Here is a 19,793-nt window from a genome sequence, read left to right as displayed (position 1 = left end):
ACCATAAGGCATCATATTTTGGCACCTAAACTTCCTGAATAACACTTAATTGCAATGGAGCAGAGTTTATTCAACTTACTTTGTAGAAAAATGACCAGAAAATTGACTTTTTGCATCGTCCTAATGTTACATAAAATGTAGCTTTGAGAAACACCTCCACTTCTCTGGAGCATTCATTTAGTGGTTTAACATGAATAATGAGGGTACACTATCATCCCTAACACATAAGTATTGCAAGTACACACATCAAAGAAAGCATAAACCACAGAACATCATACAATATGTCTTATGACATGAACAGTTTCCTATCCTCCATAAATCAATAACATATTTTGTCAGTTCACTGATCTAAAACTAGAATATAACACAATTTCAGGGAACCTTGAAGCTACAGAACGTAAACAGACGTTGCTATGAAATATGTCTTCTTCTAAAAACGCATGGAATGTGAAATATAGGCATATTTAAGCTCGGAAATTAAAACCTACCTTGGTGAAGTTTTTTGATGCCCGGCAGAGACAACAGACAGGCTGATGAGGGTCTGTATGGGGGTAGTGTTAGTGATTACGCAAAATTTTCGCCGCCGATTACGAATTCCGTTAAGGTCTCAGAGCTGATTACGACTTTACGCTTTGCGGTTAATGTAATATTACGAATTACGTTGATTTTTTTGGAGGCTACTGACAGATTTCGAAGACTAAAAAGGCCTGATCATACCTTCCGAAAATGGGCATGCAGACCCCCGCAGATGGGTAGACGTCACCACTTCCTGTGTCTTCTTGACGTCATCTTTTGTGCACAGATTTCGCGGCGTCACGTTCACGGAAGTAAGTAACCCGTTTCGGGGAGGTGTAGGCCCAAAGTTTTCGACCGGAAAAAACTCTTTTCTTCCTCAAAAATCGCCACCAACGAGCTCAAATTGCGAGAGCATGCGGTAGAGACAACATAGATAGGTAAGGCACAGTTACAAACGTTGAATTATATCGTATTTAGAAGGGAAAGTCGTTTTTTAGGGGAGTGTCGAAAGTTGTTTCATGGGGCGGTGTCACAAAAGCCTTCTTGTACAGAAAAGATTAGTGTACTTTATCCTTGGCCATGTGTGAACCCGGAAATCTTTAGTTTCTAACTAAACATTTGATTTTGACACGATCTTCTTCTGTGTACAGCGCCACAGCAAATTTAATTAACACCTCAAATCAGCTTGAAAACACGGTCATGTTTGTTTAGAATTTCCATAAACCAATTAACGTTAGATAATTTGAAGAATTCAGGCTGATCATGGGCTGATTAAACTCAACGCATGTTTGAAAAGTACTTTCACTTTAGAACTTCATGGCATGTATCTTATTGGAACTGGGACCGTCCCAGATGTTGTACCATTTCGTGTTTACATAATTTTATTTGTTTGTCAAATAAAGCAGGTCATAAAGTGATTATAATTATTATACTAACATCTTTAGATCATAAATTTTGCCATGATTCTATGGAAAACAAAACGATTGTAACTGTTAAGTGTTATAATCGGAAACCATAGGAAGGTACATTTAAGTAGCAAAACACCAGAAAGTTTATCAGCTGTTTAATATTCATGACTGATACAGGCAGATCCCATTGTAAACAATACATCAGCCATGAATATGGTGTCAATAGATAACTTAGTAGTAGTCAGACCTGCTAGTAGTACCCTGATGGTGCCAAAGTACCCAAAAATTATATGTTCTTGTGTGAACTGTGACATTGTTTACATTACACTGATCACACAAAGCACTTTGAGTAGATCAAAATGTCTCACAATTGTTTTAAGCCTAAGTACATGAAAGTTGTATCTACTGTACATGTAGTTGTGCACCATTGTAACTGTTCACTGAGAAACAGTCAAAAGGTGTAATGCTATAAAGATAAAGTATACTGTATTTTGGGAAAACATGCATGATTTTGTGTAGAATAATAAACCTAATATAGCAGGTTAGCATGGAAAGCTTTACCTACTACTAGTACCCATACCATTTCATGACTTTGGCACAAGTTCTAAGTGCATGTGATTAGTTAGGTCAGCAGAATTGGATTGTGTGATCTTTGGACTTCCTTGACCTGAGTGTCCTCATGATAAATGTAGCTAACATTCCCCTGAGTCTACTTCCTTAACTTAGATGGATCAAAGATATAATTGTCAAACAGCCAAGAGGAAAAGGAAGTTACAATTATGGCTTTTGAATACAACAAATAATGCTCTTAATCAGTCTTTTTTCTTGATTGCCAATACAGAATGCATATTGTGAATGTGATAGTCATGTGATTCTTGCTATTAACTATATTTCCTTGATTTTGGACTTATCCTTTGAGAGGGCTCACCAATAGCAATTGCAGTCTTTAGACCTTATTTTGTTCATTTCTTATTCTGACCTTGTAAACACTGGCTCAATAATAGTGCTATCATCAGGGTTCAAAATCTAAAGTACAAACGTTAACTGGGCCTTCCAAGAAACAGCTACTTGTCCATTTAGATGGATTTAGAATGACAATACAATAGTTAGAAATTTCTTGCATCTCTGTGACTATAGAATTCTACTACTTGTAGAAGGTGTTACATACGTAATATAGTTTATATATTAATCGAAGGGCCAGTAAACGTTCTTTCTTGCTGCTCTAAGATTAGAAAGTTATAGAAATATAATTGCCATATATCCAGGCCTCTCTCAGGAGGCCTGGATAAATGGGACTTACATGCAGAAAGCACTTTTGTTCAAGTCATGGCTCTTTTGATCAATAGTATCATTATTTATTGACGCCGTTGGGTGAGTTTCAATTTCCTTAGCTTGCAGTTCTGACATAGCAGTTGATTCCCTATTTAGCATTCTGCTCTGTCCACTGAATTTCAATCACCCTAAAACAGATCTAGACAAATTCTGTCTGATTTTTAGCAGCTACTTTCAATCATGTGAGGGCCACTTGAGAATCCCTGACCTGTTTCTTTCAACACAAACAATGAAGACCACCATGAGCTAGCCTTGCGTGCTCAAACTTACAACAACATACTCTTCATTCCAAGCATGCTCAGACCTCTACCACACTAAATCCTTAAATAAAACTTTACCTCAATTTTGCTAGAAGTTAAGATCCTAGATACAATGTTGGTGAGGGCAGTCAAATGCAAAAACATCAAGATTACAAAGAGGACTTGGACTTTTCAGGTATCATGCAATAGTCAGATGTCAACTAGAATGAAACAGACATGCTCAATGGAATGCACTAACAGTCTGCTTGGTATGTTACTTGGTAGTCTGTTTTTTGTGGGTTATCACAAACCAACATCATTCTAGATTAAGTCAGTGCACTGCTGAATGTTAAAAGTAAATGTAAAACAGAACAAATATAGCAGTGACACCTGTGCTCTAGAAATATACAATGTGAACCAGTCAGAATTGCCCTGAGGAAGGTGACAGACGGTCACTGAAATGTTGGCTGAATAAAACGATTGGTTGTCTCTTTATTCTGTGACTCACCAACCTGATAAAACTATTCACAGAGGTAAAATTGTAAAACATTTTTGCATGATTCTGAAGTCTGAAATTCACAACTAAATCATGTCTCCTTTTCTAGACTATCACTTAGGAAGCAAACACAGTACCAGTAGAGCATCATGGGATTTGGTAACCACCTGCAGAGCGGTGGAGATGCCCATCAGGCACTGGTGCATCTGATGGACCAGGAGCTGAGACTACTGGAGACCATCCAGAGGTGCATCCACATCCGCATTAAGAGTGACCGAGAGTACGCCATGGCACTCTCCGGGATAACCACCTTCGCCAACAAACACAGGATCCTGGATATAGAGACTCCTACCTTAAATGTAAGATTCTTTTTTGGGTTCTAATGAAAGACTTTTTTCTACATCTTTGCACTTATTGTATCCAGCATTCACATCCTGATTTTGCTACTTGCACAAAGTGAATTGCTGTTGATATACATGTATGTTGTCAAGGAAGTTCTTCCAGTCTTAACAATAAAAAAATCAAAGATGTATTTTTGTCACTCAAAACATCCCAAAATCTACTGTAATTTTTCCAGTGGTAGAGTTTGAATCAATTGAAGATACATGCATGACGGTAAGGCAGCATGTAGCGAGTCACGAGTATGCAAATTAGTATTATGCAAATGAGTATAGTCATAGTCACACTGTATCACCTGAGAGCTGGTAAATGCGTGATCTGTTATTAGTGACAAACAATAGAAACTATTAGACTTAACCAAACAAAAGAAACAACAATTTGAAAGTAATCCATTTCATTTTCAACTCCTCCCCCCGGAAAAAGCATGCTTTAGTCTCATTTAAAATATTTTCTTTGTTTTTTTCCAGGCGTGGAACACAGTAATAGAGGAAACAGAGACAGTGAGTCGGTACATCAAACAGAACGCAGAAGAACTGAGCAGTGTGACACTGGAGAGAATTACTGCTCTGATCAGGGACAAGAAACAAACCCAACAGATCTACAAGATGGGCAGAGAGAGGATAGACCAAGACTTCAAACAGGTACCATTTTTAGAGTTAAAACTTTAGATCCAACACAAAAAGTTCTCTCACCTATATGTAGAGCTTTCGCGCATATTCGACCAGTCACTCTGGTCTTCCTCAGTAGACTGACCCAGTGAGGCTTGTCACATGGCTTCTTTGAAGTGTGACATCAAAAGCTCTAGGTAAGAGAACTTTTTGTGTTGGATCTAAAGTTTTAACTCTAAACATGTAACTACCAACACAGATGAACTTTCATGTCAGGTACCATTTTATACAATGTCATACACTTTTTAGGGAATGATAAAAAAGATTGTCTCAACGTAAAACTTTTGGTACAACATTAAAAGGTAAAAATGTTCTTACCTAGATCTTTTGACCAGTCACTCTGGTCTTCTTCAATAGACTGACTGGGTCAGTCTACTGAGAAAGACCTGAGTAACTGGTCAAAAGCTGTAGGTGAGAACATTATTAAAGTTCAACCTTTTTGTGTTGGAAAAAAAGTATTTAACCTTCAAACATGTAACTGTCAACACAGATGAACTTTCATGACATGATAAAAAAGGATTGTGTGTGGAAAAACTGCATTGTACAGTAAGAAAAAGCTTTACATTTTGTATTTTGAAAGTGGATATTTGTAAAAGGGTAATCATTATCACTATTCTATGTTTTATATGACAAAAATTGACTTACAAAATTTCTAACCTGACACACCCCCCTCCCCATCCATTCTGGGGTAGTTTAAGGTCAAAAAACATACTTCAACATTTCAAGTTTCTGAACTATAATGTCTAATCTTTTATGTCTACTCACCAAACTGCAGGTTGTAGACCAAGAAGTAAACAAACAGAAAAATAAGTACAAGGAGGCAGCCAGGGAGACCAGTCAAGCAAAGAGAAAGTATGAAGAAGCAGTGTCCAAGGGTAAGGAACACAGTAAATAGCATTTTGTTTCAGGCTTTCTGATTGGTTACTTATCGTCCAATCACAAGGTACATGCAGGCTTGAGAGTCCAGGATTGGTTGATGTTATGGACCAATCACAAAGCATTGATAATATCCTGATTAGCATAATTTCAACCCCACAGCTTGTCCTCATTGCTATAAACAGTATTGTTTCAAAAAACATCCACATGTACCAACTGTTATTTTAGATTCATCTACATTGACGCTTTGTAATGATACTAAAATAACTGCCACAACAATATATTATAAATCTTACACTTTTCTTTTTTTTAAAGAACCTTTGAAAACTGACAAAAGTTACATTCAGTCTAGTAATAACTTGAATAACTTGAAGTCTTTTTTTTAATTTTAGGTAAGGCTGGCAGAGACTTGGACAGTACAAAAGACCGCTACGTGAAGAAGACCAGAAAGCTGCATGCGACACATAACGACTACCTCCTGGCCACCAAGAGTGCCGTCCTCCACCAGAACGGTTACCGGGAAACCCTCTTACCACGGTTACTAGACTCACACCAACAGAACCAGGAAGAACTGGCAGACCAACTGTAAGAAGCACTTTTAACAAATTTTCAAGATTAAAAAATTTCTCAAACATATAGTCACCTCAAATGGAAATATTTCTTAAAACTCCCTGTACTTCAAAAAAATTTATTGTCTAGACTTTTTATAGCCTGGATGCCAGACGCATAGCACACTACTGGTAGGCCAAAAGTTATCCAGTGTGCCAGGTTGACTTTAGGCCTAGTGAACACGTCGGCAGAACGCACTGCACCTGCACGAATCCCGTAATGTATTGTGCATAGCACTTCGTCAGAATGTCTCATATTAGGCCGTATTCCTGTATATAAGGTAAACATCCCGTCTGTAGTTTCAAAATGTTATGTTGGAAAAGATATCGTCTGCAACAGGCAAAATTCTCATACAACGTTGATCAAACATCCAAATTGACGAAAACAGTGAAAAATCAGGGTTTCGGGCAGGCGCAGTACTGCCAATGTTCTGGTCTAGTGTGCTATGGGTCTGGCATCCAGGCTTGACATTTTAAAATAAATCTAAAACAGGTTAACTTCATGAATGCATCAAGACTTAGTATGTATTGAATGCAGCAAAAAACCAACTCGTAGATGAATAACTTACACTGATGTAGAAGAAAAAGAAGAGGATATTTTCTAAATGTCTGCTTGTTTCAAATTGATCATGCTGTAGGAAGGACATCTTTGCTGACTATCAGAAGAAAACAAATCTGTCCAGAAAAGAGTTCCGGAGCTCCAACAGAAAGGTGGAAGAAACCATAGCAGCCCTGCAGTCCAAGGATGAGTATGACAGCTTCATACAGCAACACAAGTAAGTAGTGAAGGAATAGATACTGTCTACCGTTGGTTGTGTGGCATAAATGGTAGTGTGTTTGGCTCAGGACCAATAGGTCCAAGGTTCAAATCCTACCCATGTCACCGATCTTGTGCCCTTGGGAAAAGCACTTTACACAACTTTTCTCACTTCACTCAGGTGCAAACAAGTATCTATGGATTTGGTGAGTTTGTGGTTAGGGCCGTCCCTTGGATAGGATGTTAAATGGAGGTCCTGTGTTTGAGGAGAGCCATACCCTACGCACGTTAAAGAACCCACCGCACTTATCGAAAAGAATAGCATTAGTTAATACAATTATATTAGTTAATTTTCATTATTACCTGCTGTAGCAGTGCAGATATATATGCAGACAAAATGTATTTTAAGCTCTGATAGGGATGTACAGTATGTGTTCTGTACAAGGCATGCTTGCTGATTTTTTTTCTCCCTACAGACATGAACCCCCGCCGTATGTGAAAATAGACTTTGACAAGTCAGTGTGGGAAGAGTACAAAGACCCTATGCTGGAGAACCAAGAGATTGTCCTGAACAACCTGACATTTGAGACAGTACAACACAGGTAAACAAATCTTCTCTGACAAGATAGAAGTATTGAGACCTAATAGGTGACCTTCCAGTAGTCTCAAGTGAATCTTTTTTTTCAGTGTATTTACTAGTTAACTTTTTATAATTATTTATTTGTTCAAGTTTCGTGGAAATGTATATTGTATGACGTGTACATTTCTACAGAACTGAAAAAAATTTTAACTTAAGTTAATTTGATTTCACAATATAAAATTATATTGTAAACTGGTAACTTTTAAGTTACCAGTTTACAATATATATTTAAAAAGATGTTTGCAGAATCTGGTCAATATACAATATACAATATATATCTAAAACGATGTTTGCAGAATCTGGTCAATATACAATATGATACTGTAAGACTTTAGTTAGTGTATGTTGTAACTATACCTGATATACATTTGTATTGTACCGGTTTCAACCTTAGCAATACACACTGACAGTCTCATTTAGTGCAAGATAAGTGAACTTGCTTGATAATGACGTAACACAGTTTTTCTTGTTGTGTTTTGTTAACTTTTCCCCAGTTCCACCATGTTTGAGGCCAGCCTGAGGGACTGTAAAACACAGCTGGAGGAGAAACTCAAAAAACTGAACGACAAGGAGACAGAAATCACTGAACTACAGAAACTCGGAGCAGAAGGAAAATCAGAGTCAGTTCTCATCTTTCCCGTGTCTCTGTGTCCTTCTAGTTCCATTTTTCCCTAGAGCTGACAACTCTTATCACCACTTTCTATTCTAACTTAGGCCTCATCAATTTAATTTCTTGGTTAATGGATTTGCCTCCTTCATTTTTTTCTGATTTGCAAGCAAAAATGAAAATTCAGAATCAACTGCAAAATGCTCATATTTTGCCCTGAACAGTTGAAAACAGTCCTTTTTCATCCTTGTTGTTACAGTTACTAGTAGTAGTATTCCATCTTTCAATGCAATGGTATCATTAAAAGTTCAAAATTCATTGTTTAAATTTTGAACCAGCCTGGTGTGTTGACTTCATGGCTCCTATCGTACCATTTTGGGCCATAATAGGATGCCTAGGCCTGTTTTTTATTTTTATTTTTTTTCACCCGCCCGCTCCATTATTTTTCTGTCAACCAAGAAATTAAATTGGTGTGACCTTAAATAGAAGTTTTGTTCACATTTCATTTGTGATTCAAATCATTTTTAACTCAATGACTTAGTGAATGACTCAATGAAATGCATCCATAACCATAAAGTTGGCCATCTTAACAGTATCTTCTGTTTTCTCTATGATGGTCTATACTACCTTGCAGTGTAAGTTCCTTTACTTTCTTTTGACATGCAGCTTTGCTTTATAAGCAGAAAATGTAACCTACACTGTTCTATACTTTGAACTCATGATACACTGTCCAATTCTTTAAAAAAGTACAGCTTGCAAATAGAACTTAGATTCAATATCAGAATGTACAGCAGCATAAAGAATCTGATGTAGATTTATATTACAGATGAAGTTACTGTAGTTTATGATTTTGCTATGTTTGAAAGCATACGTCAAGCTCAAAATGCTTTGAGTTTGTCTCACTGGGTGTCTTGAACACATGACAAGTCTCACATGCACAGGGTCAGTCTTTTGAAGAAAACCAGAGTGACAAAAGCTCTAGGTGAGAACACTTTTTTGCGTTGGGAAATACAAAGAGAGTGAGTTAGTAGAATATTCTTCGATCAGTGACTGTTTTTGAAAGGTAAAATCGTGTACTTCCAAATTTTGGGTGTCGACTGTACACCTTGATCACGGAGTGACCTACTCTCGCGAGAACACGAGACTAGGTCAAGACTTGTGTGGATCTTTTGGCCTCCCCCACCTCCTTGCGGAGTAGGGGTAAATATGACTTGGGCAGCTCCCAACCTTCCCAAGTCTCGACCTAGTCTCGTGTTCTCGCGTGACTAGGTCACTTCGTGATCAAGATGTACAGTTGACATCGAAAATTTGGAGGTACATCATTCTACCTTTCAAAAACAGTCACTGATCAAAGAATATTCTACGAACTGTTAACTCTATGTGACTGATGAACCTCTTCAACAAAGAGATTGATTGTCCAAACTGTTCCTGAACCCCCCCAGATGTGGTGTGAAGACCCGTGAACAGAGAGAACTGAGCCAGGCGATAAACGAGTTGAAGGTAGCAGAGATGAAACTGGTGGCACAGGAGGAGATGTTACAGTCTAAGATCACACAGCTGGGAGACAAGGAGCCACCCTCGGGCATCGACATCGCTGATGTGGCAGTTCCACCTCCAGCTGTGGGGGTAAGCTTAACCTCTGTAACTTGCTCTTCAGTGAGCTAGAACAGGATCAAGATCAGTTGCTTTCTATGGCACAGATACACCCTAGACTCTGCTTTCGTGTTGATCTACATTTGTAAGTTTAGAATTGTGTCATTCACAGAAGTGATGTTAAATGTTGTTACCCTTCCTTAAGTAGTGTACATGTACGTAGTCCAGTGGTTAGTGGCCTTGCCATGAAACCAAGAGGTTGGGAGTTCGAATCCCGGCTGTTGTTGCTCACCTGACATGTAGGCTACAGGAAAGGGTCGCTGTCATTAGGATGGGACATCAAGTTGTGGTCCACTGTTCATTGTACTTGCCAAATAGAGCTAGGGGAATTTCTTTGGTACAATGAACCTGTAAGTACATAGTGTCTAGACTTCTCTGTCACAACTAGAGAAAGATTAGCTCTTCAGTTTTATTTTTAGCCAGCACAAGAATCCGTGAGTTTGAGCAATTCTGAGTTGACCAAAATCTTAAGCTTACATGGCCCAATGTTTAACCTGCAATAATAACTGTTACAACAATTGATTTGGTCTTGATTTACCAACAAAAGATACTGAACTGACAACATCCTATTGCTGGGATTCAAAATTATGTTTTTGACATGTTTTTTTGTCTTTTCTGCAGGAGAAGACAGGTGGAATAAAGAAGATCAAGTCCATATTTTACACGGGGTGGAAGATGGGAGGAGGGGGAGGGGGGCGTCAGAGTGTCAGTTCTGAGGACCCTGACCCCAACGACCTACAGGAGGAACCCAACGATGACGCTTATCATGATGTAAATATCATGTGTGATGTTTGATAGAGTATAGGAAATACAACATACTACAGACTTGTACATAGCAGTAGTAAAATAAAGTCATTGCAATGACCTGTAGAAGCACAGCCATCTTTTAGCTACCAACAAAAAGCAAAATGAACTGAAGATACTGTATGAATTTTCCCTTCTACAGTAATAAGTCATGACATAAGTTACCTTAAATGCGATGGTTTTGCATTTACAATTTTGTGTCAACTGGGAATTTAAATCACTCCAAACTCTTGATTTTCACCTTGCCACAAGAATTATACACTAAAAAACATGTCATTCAAAGGATGTACAGTGGGTTAGTGGCCATTTGGTTACCAATTCTCTATTAGTTAGAGGTTGGTAGCAGGAAGAAGGTTAAAGAAATGACATGGTGGCTAGTTCTAAATGTTTATCTCAAGATCTCACCAGTGTCACTGATGAAAGGTAGTGGATGCTAGTCCTGAAACATCTGACCGTTTTCTAAATCATATCCAGTTGCTTGAGTAACTGTTTTTTGCATATCTTATTACCTGGATGTCTAACACTGTCATATCAATCTATAGTTCTTGCTTATAAACCTGCATTTCTGCACAAGTTCTCTAGTGTCACAGACAAAAAAGTAGTGGATGCTACCTGAAACGTCTGACCGTTTCCAAAATCATATCCAGTTGCCTGAGTAACTGTTTTTGGCATATCTTATTACCTGGATGTCTAACACTGTCATATCAATCTATAGTTCTTGCTTATAAACCTGCATTTCTGCACAAGTTCTCTAGTGTCACAGACAAAAAAGTAGTGGATGCTACCTGAAACGTCTGACCGTTTCCAAAATCATATCCAGTTGCCTGAGTAACTGTTTTTTTGGCACTGTCCTTTGTTTGCAGATGTTCCCAGCGAAGTCGCTGACAGATGAAGAGTGGTACCACGGGGCCATCCCTCGTACGGAGACGTCTCAGCTGCTGAAGGAGGAGGGAGAGTTCCTGGTGCGAGAGAGCTCCCAGAAACCTGGAGAATACGTGCTGTCTGTCAAGTGGGGAGGGGTGCCCAAACACTTCATCATACAGAGCAATACAGAGGTAGAAACCAAGTAAACAAGAATTCCGAGATCTCATACCTCCATGAAATATGGGCTTGATATGTAAATGTAAATTTCTTCTTTAATTATGCAAATTACCTCTGCATTAACATGATATATGTATCATGATGTATGTTAACTTTTGATTAAGTTACAGATGTCCCAAGTATGACATTCCCATCATTCACCATTAAGAAATCATAGAATTTTTGCATAAATTATGCAAATTAGGTCATCATTTGCATAATTAGTATCTGCCTGCCATAGGCTACATACATTTCATGTATGAAAGTAGTATAATGCAAAACACTGTAATTATAGAATTTCCTCATTAATTATGCAAATAAAGTCCTCATTTGCATAATTTGCATTTAATCATGTACATCTCTCTCTCAGATACCTACACACCAAAAATTATGAAAATATGTTGTTCCTATCTGGACTTATTGGCTTTTAAACATTTCGACAGAAAGTGCCCTGCAGTTCCAGAACAAGCTGCTAGGGGGACCAAACTCACACCACTTATTCCTGACAGGAAAAGCAATCTGTCACCAAAACATCAAGACCATAGCATGTTCAGGACAAAAGATACAAAAAACGGAAGTTCTGCTGCAGTACCAAGGTCATCCACCAGGAGGCCCATATTTGACCTTGACGTTTGTCTTCCTAAGACTTACCAACATACCAAATATCATCATAATCCATAAAGGCGTTCTGAAGTTATGCTGACCACAAAGTTGTGGAAACACACACAGACATACATACAAATGTACATACATACAGACAGACGCCGCCGAAAACAATACCTCCATTTTTCATGGAGGTAAAAACTGTTTTTTCTCTAGAACTATGATAATCGTAGAGTGAATTCAAACTTGCTGCCAACAAGTGCGGCATCATCACTAGAGCTCAAAGAAACCTGGAGAATACATGCTCTCTGTCAAGTGGGGAGGGGTGCCTAAACACTTCATCATACAGAGCAATGCAGAGGTAGAAACAAAGTTAAAAACCGTTTTTTCTCTAGAACTATCATGATAATCGTAGAGTGAAACTTGCTGCCAACAAGTATAGAGGCATCATCACTAGAGCTCAAAGAAACCTGGGGAATATGTGCTGTCTGTCAAGTGGGGAGGGGTGCCTAAACACTTCATCATACAGAGCAATGCAGAGGTAGAAACCAAGTTAAAAACTGTTTTTTCTCTAGAACTATGATAATCGTAAAGTGAATTCAAACTTGCTGCCAACAAGTAGCGGCATCATCACTAGAGCTCAAAGAAACCTGGAGAATATGTGCTGTCTGTCAAGTGGGGAGGGGTGCCCAAACACTTCATCATACAGAGCAATGCAGAGGTAGAAACCAAGCAAACAACTTGTTTTTCTTTAGAGCTGTGATAATTGTATAGTTATTACGTAGAGTGGAACTCTCTGCCACCAAGTACAGTAAGGGAATCATTACTAGAGCTCCCAGAAACCTGGGGAATATGTGCTGTCTGTCAAGTGGGGAGGGGTGCCCAAACACTTCATCATACAGAGCAATGCAGAGGTAGAAACAACTTGTTTTTCTGTAGAGCTGTGATAATCGTAGAGTGAAATTCTCTGTCACCAAGGAGCTTAAAATTACAGTTCAATGAGCAAAGGTTAGGTGTATTAGGTTGTTCAGTATGATATAGCCAGCTGCTGCAGCACTGCATGCCTGTGAAGCTGGTACAAAAATGTATGTTTTGCCGAAGGGCAGCTGTACCGGCTCTACAGATACCATACACATTGTTGGTACAGTGTATTTGTAACTGTCTTCTGAAGCAGCCATTTGGCATCAAAATATGTATTGGTTTTGGAGTTGTAAAATCAGTAAACCTGATATGAGTAGCATAACTATAAGATTTAGATCAAAATCATCTTATGCAAAATTAATCGTGTTCATTCTTTTTTCCAGACGTAGCATTGGTGGAAGCCAATATGAAGCCAGGGAAAATTCTGTATACTGTAGATCTTTCCTCGTATCAGCAAGGAGTAAAAGCTTACTATGATTATAGCTATCAACTAAACTGGCTGCAGATTCATTTCCATTCTATTCTCATCCATACATAACTATAACTGTAACTCATATAATTGTTTATAGTTTGTAGTAATTGTACGACTGTCACAGTATAAAATTGTAGTATTGTCGTTCTATTGCCATACATCAGTGTACAATGTACAATTGTTGAGAAATAAAGTTCATTCATTCATTTGATCATTGCTATCTCTCCCCCAGGGCCAGTTCAGGTTTGAAGGGCAGGCATTCCCCACCATCAATCAGCTGATCACCCACCAATGGGAGAGCGGACAGCCGGTCACTAAGAAGTCTGGCACCGTCCTGGCCCGGCCGGTCAAGAAGGACAAGTGGGAGCTCAGCCATGATGATGTCATCATCGGGGAAAAGCTGGGCAGGGTTAGCATAGCTGTTTTACTCTTGATTGTATCAAACATAATTAGGGGTAGAAAAACACAGTGTACACTATTTTTTTTGCTTGAAAAATTTCCACAGCTTCAGTACAAGTACTCTAATTCCTAATTTTTGTGTACGAGGTTTTTTTTGCAGTCACTTTTTTTACTGTGAACTTATCATTACCATTAAGAAATAATTTGTCTGACGTTTTTTCAGCACCTGCGGCCACCGGTGAACATACATTTATAGTGCCATGAACACCTCCATTTTTCTCAGAGTCAGACCATGAACTTTGCTACTGTAGTGTACACTTTTTTTTGCTTGGAAGTTTCCATGGCTTCATGTACAAGCAGATTGATTTTGGAACAGTCTATTGTAAGAGAAGATAGGGGGTAACAGGATATTGTTGACTAGTGTCCAAAGACATGATGGCTATGTATGCTTGAACTCAGGAAGGCTGTGTTTCAAAGATAAGGAACTATCTCATCTGATTCCGTTGTCAGAGTGGCAAACAAAGTTGAAACAAAGTTGAACCATAATCACTTTTATGTTTGAAAGTTCATTGGGTCAGCATAAGTCAAACGTTTTGCTGAGAGTTACATTTGACCCATGTATCTGTTGTTTGAAAAGTTTAACACAAGGAAATTTACAGTCACTGAATTTTGAGTCAAAACTTTTGTTTTATTGTGTATAAATTGCCTTAAAATTCCTTGTGCAGCAGAAAAGCATTTGCCAAAGACGTTATGACTCAGAACTTTGCATTGCTGTAACCAAGGAGCTTCTATCACCGATAGAAGCTCATTGCTGTAACAGATACTCATCAACCTAGATGAGCTTCCATCCCAACATGAGTTGTTTGATTTCAGGGAAACTTTGGTGATGTGATGCGGGGAGTTCTGAAAGATGACAAGACTCCTGTAGCAGTCAAGACCTGTCGGGAAACCCTGCCTAAACAGGTGAGAACTTAAAGCAGTCATTCAAAACAGCATTTCGAAGGCAAGGAGACATGATAACTCTACCGAATCTTTCCATATTATCAATAGTATTACATGTATACGTTAGATCCTATAGATGAATACAGTTACATTCTACAGTATTCAAATAGGAAAATACATTAATTTAGAATGTTTCAGTCTTAGAGACTACATGTTAGAGAATAGTCAAACCTTTATTGTTATCACTGATATATATTCTGTACGTAATTTGCCACATACATATATTCTGTATGTAGGATGAAGTTATCCATATACGTGTATTTAACTTTGTTAGATCTTTAGTTGTAGAACACCATACAAAAGTCCCTGTACTTTTTGTTGTGGCAATAGAGAATCCATAAGAATCTAAAGTATGTATTTATTCTTCAATCTCTTGCATGCAGCTAGAAATGCTTTGTATACAAACTCCTAAAAATGAATCTATTTATTTTTTTTTATTAAATCAAATCCGTCTAATTTTTTTCTGTGACACATTGTATCTAGTACAGTTTCTGTCACCAGTTGAAGTACTGTAACAACAGTTACAGTGTATAAAAGTAATGGTAATTACAACTTGTTAGCTTTCTCTCATCATCATCATGATTCTCAACTCTATTGCCAGATTCATGAATTCATAATGAATTCTTACTGCCTTAAACCACAAAAGCCTGACTGTTTATCTCCTTGCGTTTGTGCTGAATATTTTCAGGTGAAGGACAAGTTTCTGATGGAAGCCCGGATCCTGAAGCAGTACGACCACCCCAACATTGTCAGGCTGATCGGGGTCTGCTCTCAGAGACACCCCATTTACATCGTCATGGAACTAGTACCAAGTACGCAATCAGAATGATGCTGTATATCACTTTATGTTTGTGGTAGCAAAAGTTTGCATTCTGAGAAAAATGGACATGTTTGCGGTGGTGGCAGGTGCAGCAAAAAGAAAGTCGGCAAATTATTTTTTCACGGTAGTAACTGTTACAAGTGTAAGAGTAAGTACTAAAAGTACCCCGAAAAGATTGTGATTTACAGTAGCAGACTAGTAATAGAGTGGTGATTTGTTACCATTGTCAACTTATAGATCGTCCAGACTGTAAAGCTATAATTATTGTGATACTAGCTGTTGTTTTAATCAATGGCATCCTTTGAGAACCGACAAACATGAATGTGGTGCAAGAGTGTAAGAAAGGATAACCAGGGAAAAATTAGATTCCCGTAGTTAAAGTACATTGTAAATGTAGGGTAGGTATTTTATGTATGGTCACTGACAGTCAGTTCTTTAATTTCTCCAAATAGACGGAGACTTCCTGACTTTCCTGCGGAACCAGGGTGGAACTCTATCAACCAATCAGCTGGTCCAGATGAGTCTGGATGCTGCGTCAGGAATGGCTTACCTGGAAGCCAAGAACTGCATACACAGGTGAGAAAGTTAGTAGAATAGACTTCAATCAGTGACTGTTTTTGTAAGGTAAAAACACGTACCTCCAAATGTTCGATGTCATCGCTGTACATCTTGATCACAGAGTGACCTAGTCTCATGAGAACACGAGAAAACAGTCACTGATTGAAGAATATTCTACTAACTGTAATCTTACGTGACTGATAAACCTCTTCAACGATAGGTGAGAAAGTCTTTTGAACCATGTACAACGATGTACCAATTATGTACCTATGATGTACTTTACTGTCTTCAGGATTAAGTCTAGAGTGAACAAGCATCTGTCTCAGTCTACAGTTCCTTAATGTAATTTTATTATTACCAAGTGGTTTGTAAGACCCTTGTTTGAGATAAAAAAATTGAGGTAAATAAAAAAAAAAATTTCTTGCTTCAGTCTAGTGCTGGCTGAAAGCTTCAGGAGCACACGCCAATTTTTCTTACTTCTGCAACCTTTTTAAAGAATATAGCAAGAGGACAGCATGAAATATGTTTTTTTGTACATGTATGTTTGGATGTTGTTTTGTGTGGATTGGTTCGAGCGGGAGCTCCAACTAAGTAAAGTTAAGTTAGTTGTGTGTATTATTAGCATAAAAGTTCATGAGTTGGTAAAATACATGAAGAAAATTAAACTGTTCTCCAACTCAAAAAGAAACTAACTCACCAGAAATTTTCAACTGAATCGCTCAGTCTTCATCAGCTTGCATATTGAGAACAGTTGTAATTTTCTTCAAGTTGTGGCATAAGTATGTGGCATAACAAAATAAGTTGAGTGTACATCACATTGTTATTGTCATTTTTATGAGGTAAATAAAATAAAAAAAATGCTTTTTCCTGTCCTTTGTAGGGACCTTGCAGCGAGGAACTGCCTGGTTGGGAACAACAACGCAGTGAAGATCTCTGACTTCGGGATGTCACGAGAGGAGGAGGATGGGGTGTACAACGTGTCAGGAGGGATGAAACAGATCCCAATCAAGTGGACGGCACCAGAGGCCATGAACTACGGTGAGAGACGACTCTTGTATCACTATCAGTTAGTAGTTTTATGTGAGACTTTTTTTTTCACAACCAGGAGGTTTGCTGTGCTGTGCAATGTGAACCAGTCAGAATTGCCACAAGGAAGGTGACAAACGGTCACCGAAACGTCAGCTTAACAAACCTCTTGGTTGTGTAGAAAGAGCCTCAGGCTCCTATGATTGCTCAATAAAATTTGTTGCCATCATGCAGCCAGAAGTACATTTTGTACACAGTACTGAGCTGATAAAATCATAAATGCAACTTTACAACACTCATATCTGAATTTCTAAAATGACAGTAAAATGTATATAACATACATGTACAGAGGACCACCTATTGGTGTCAGGTACATTGCAGCAAATATTTCTTGTATGTACATTGTAGCAAGCTCCTTGAGTACACATCAGGCCTGTAGTACATTTTGTACATACATTTTGTACTTGTGTGTGACTTACATGTATTGGTTAACATGACTGATTTTATTTTTTTGCTTGTGGTTTGCAGGGAGGTACACCACAGAGAGTGATGTGTGGAGCTATGGGGTCTTGTTGTGGGAAGTCTTTTCCCTCGGGAGTACTCCGTATCCAGGAATGACCAATCAGGCGGCCAGGGAGAAAATTGAGCACGGTAAAATGTTTCATCTTTATGAGGGATATACTTAGACTTATACTAATACTAAGATGTCTTTTCATACTCTGGCTTGTGAAGTTGTTGCCAACAAGACGTACAATAGACATCACTAGAGACTATAGCTTCAAACAATGTTTAGAGTTAGATGCTCAGAGGCTGCATGAAGGTATAACAAGTCGTTCAGTGTAATATAGCAAGCCGTCGCTGCATCGCGTACCCACGAAGCTGGTATGTTACGCTGAGGGGCAGTTATGCCGGATATACAGATACAGAAGCTGGTGTGTTACGCCAATTATACTGGCTATACAGATACAGATAAAATGATACCATAAAAAGGTGGGACATTTAAGTGTACACCATATTCACCTAGCCTGGTAGTACCATCTCTGCTAGGTTACCGTATGTCAAAAAGATGAAGCAAAAAGAAAGTATGAGCTCAACATTATATGTACTACAAACGTGAATGTCAAAGGTTATATGGGGGGAACACTATAATTACAGAATAAAAATGATACAAGATAAACATTTTTACACCCTGTAATTCTATCATAGACACCCTGTAAAAGGGCCAGACATTTCTTTATTGTACACCATGTTAACCCATCCTCCTGTCCCTGCCAGGTTACCGAATGTCTGCTCCAGAGAACTGTCCACAGGAGGTGTACGAGGTCATGCTGTCCTGCTGGAAGTACCAGTCCAGCGAGCGACCGCTCTTCTCCGAGATCGAGACTATACTCCAGAGACTCTCCAAACTCAAGTTTTAAAGCTGCAGGGCTAGTAATAGCAGCACATCGGCAAAATGTACTGCACCTGCGCAAAACCCGCAATGTATTGTGCATAGCACTTCAGCAGAATGTCTCATATAAGGTCATATTCGCGTATATAAGGTTAACATCCTGTCTGTAGTTTCCAAATGTTATGTCAGAAAAGATATCTCATGCAACAAGCAAAATTCTAATGCAACAGTGACCAAACATTCAACAAAAACTGTTAAAAAATCAGGGTTTTGCGCAGGCGTAGTACGTTGTGCCGATGCGCTAGTAATAGCTTAGGGATCAGTTTTTACAGAACATGCTGCCTAGAAAGTTGATGAGTTTCTAGAAGTATTTGTGGAGTTTTGCCATTGAAAATATCTTGTATGAATTCTGACAATGCCTTCCTAAAATGTCTGGGAATTTCTAACAATCAGGTACTCCTAGAAATTGTTGTAAATTAGTAATTTGTAGAGGAAGAGGTTTTGTAAAGAGGTTTTCGTAATTGAGAAATGCTTTTATTATGAACTTTTCTGTATCATAATCATAGTATTGTAAGTTTCATTTGCAACTTGCCACTGATTGTGGTTACATATCTTGTTTAAGGTTCATTCTACTTACATGTATGAGAACACTTTTAACCCAATATAAAACTGCATGATTGTCTGACATTGCAATGGAGGGCACACAATGCATGATTACCAGATGACTTTTGTCACCAATTATTCATTTAGACACGCAATTCGTAAGCCATAGTCTTGCACGTGCACATGCAATGCATGTAACTGGATAGCACAGTTCCAGCTTGCTTTTTTTTCACCAGTCTGAGACAATTTGTCTTACTTGAGATCTTTTGCCCAAACTTTTTTGTAGTCAGACTTTTCGGTGAATAAAATCTAAAGCAATGTTTGAAAAAAGGAATTAAAAACTGTAGTGTGCCTTAGACTTAGAAGTCATAAAGCTATGAAATGTGAAGTAGTAAGACAGTAGTACAACCACTATG

At 38.4% G+C, this 19,793-nt stretch overlaps 1 protein-coding gene across 1 annotated transcript; it reads left to right on the top strand.

The window, feature by feature from the left end:
• The first annotated feature begins 805 nt into the window (after positions 1 to 805).
• LOC109468711 (tyrosine-protein kinase Fer-like) lies at positions 806 to 18,892 on the top strand. Its single transcript, XM_019767024.1, has 18 exons — positions 806 to 953; positions 3,601 to 3,850; positions 4,358 to 4,531; positions 5,334 to 5,433; positions 5,827 to 6,019; positions 6,681 to 6,818; positions 7,276 to 7,401; positions 7,934 to 8,059; positions 9,489 to 9,672; positions 10,321 to 10,470; positions 11,367 to 11,558; positions 13,812 to 13,988; positions 14,852 to 14,941; positions 15,669 to 15,792; positions 16,253 to 16,376; positions 17,239 to 17,396; positions 17,913 to 18,035; positions 18,660 to 18,892. The coding sequence occupies exons 2-18, from the start codon at positions 3,641 to 3,643 to the stop codon at positions 18,800 to 18,802; spliced, it is 2,532 nt and encodes an 843-aa protein (XP_019622583.1). The 5' UTR covers positions 806 to 953; positions 3,601 to 3,640; the 3' UTR covers positions 18,803 to 18,892.
• Positions 18,893 to 19,793: the final 901 nt, after the last annotated feature.

Source organism: Branchiostoma belcheri, unplaced genomic scaffold (genome assembly GCF_001625305.1).
Source record: "Branchiostoma belcheri isolate BF01 breed outbred unplaced genomic scaffold, Haploidv18h27 scaffold2, whole genome shotgun sequence".
Lineage (NCBI taxonomy): Eukaryota > Metazoa > Chordata > Leptocardii > Amphioxiformes > Branchiostomatidae > Branchiostoma > Branchiostoma belcheri.
This window is presented reverse-complemented; position numbering and strand designations above follow the sequence as displayed.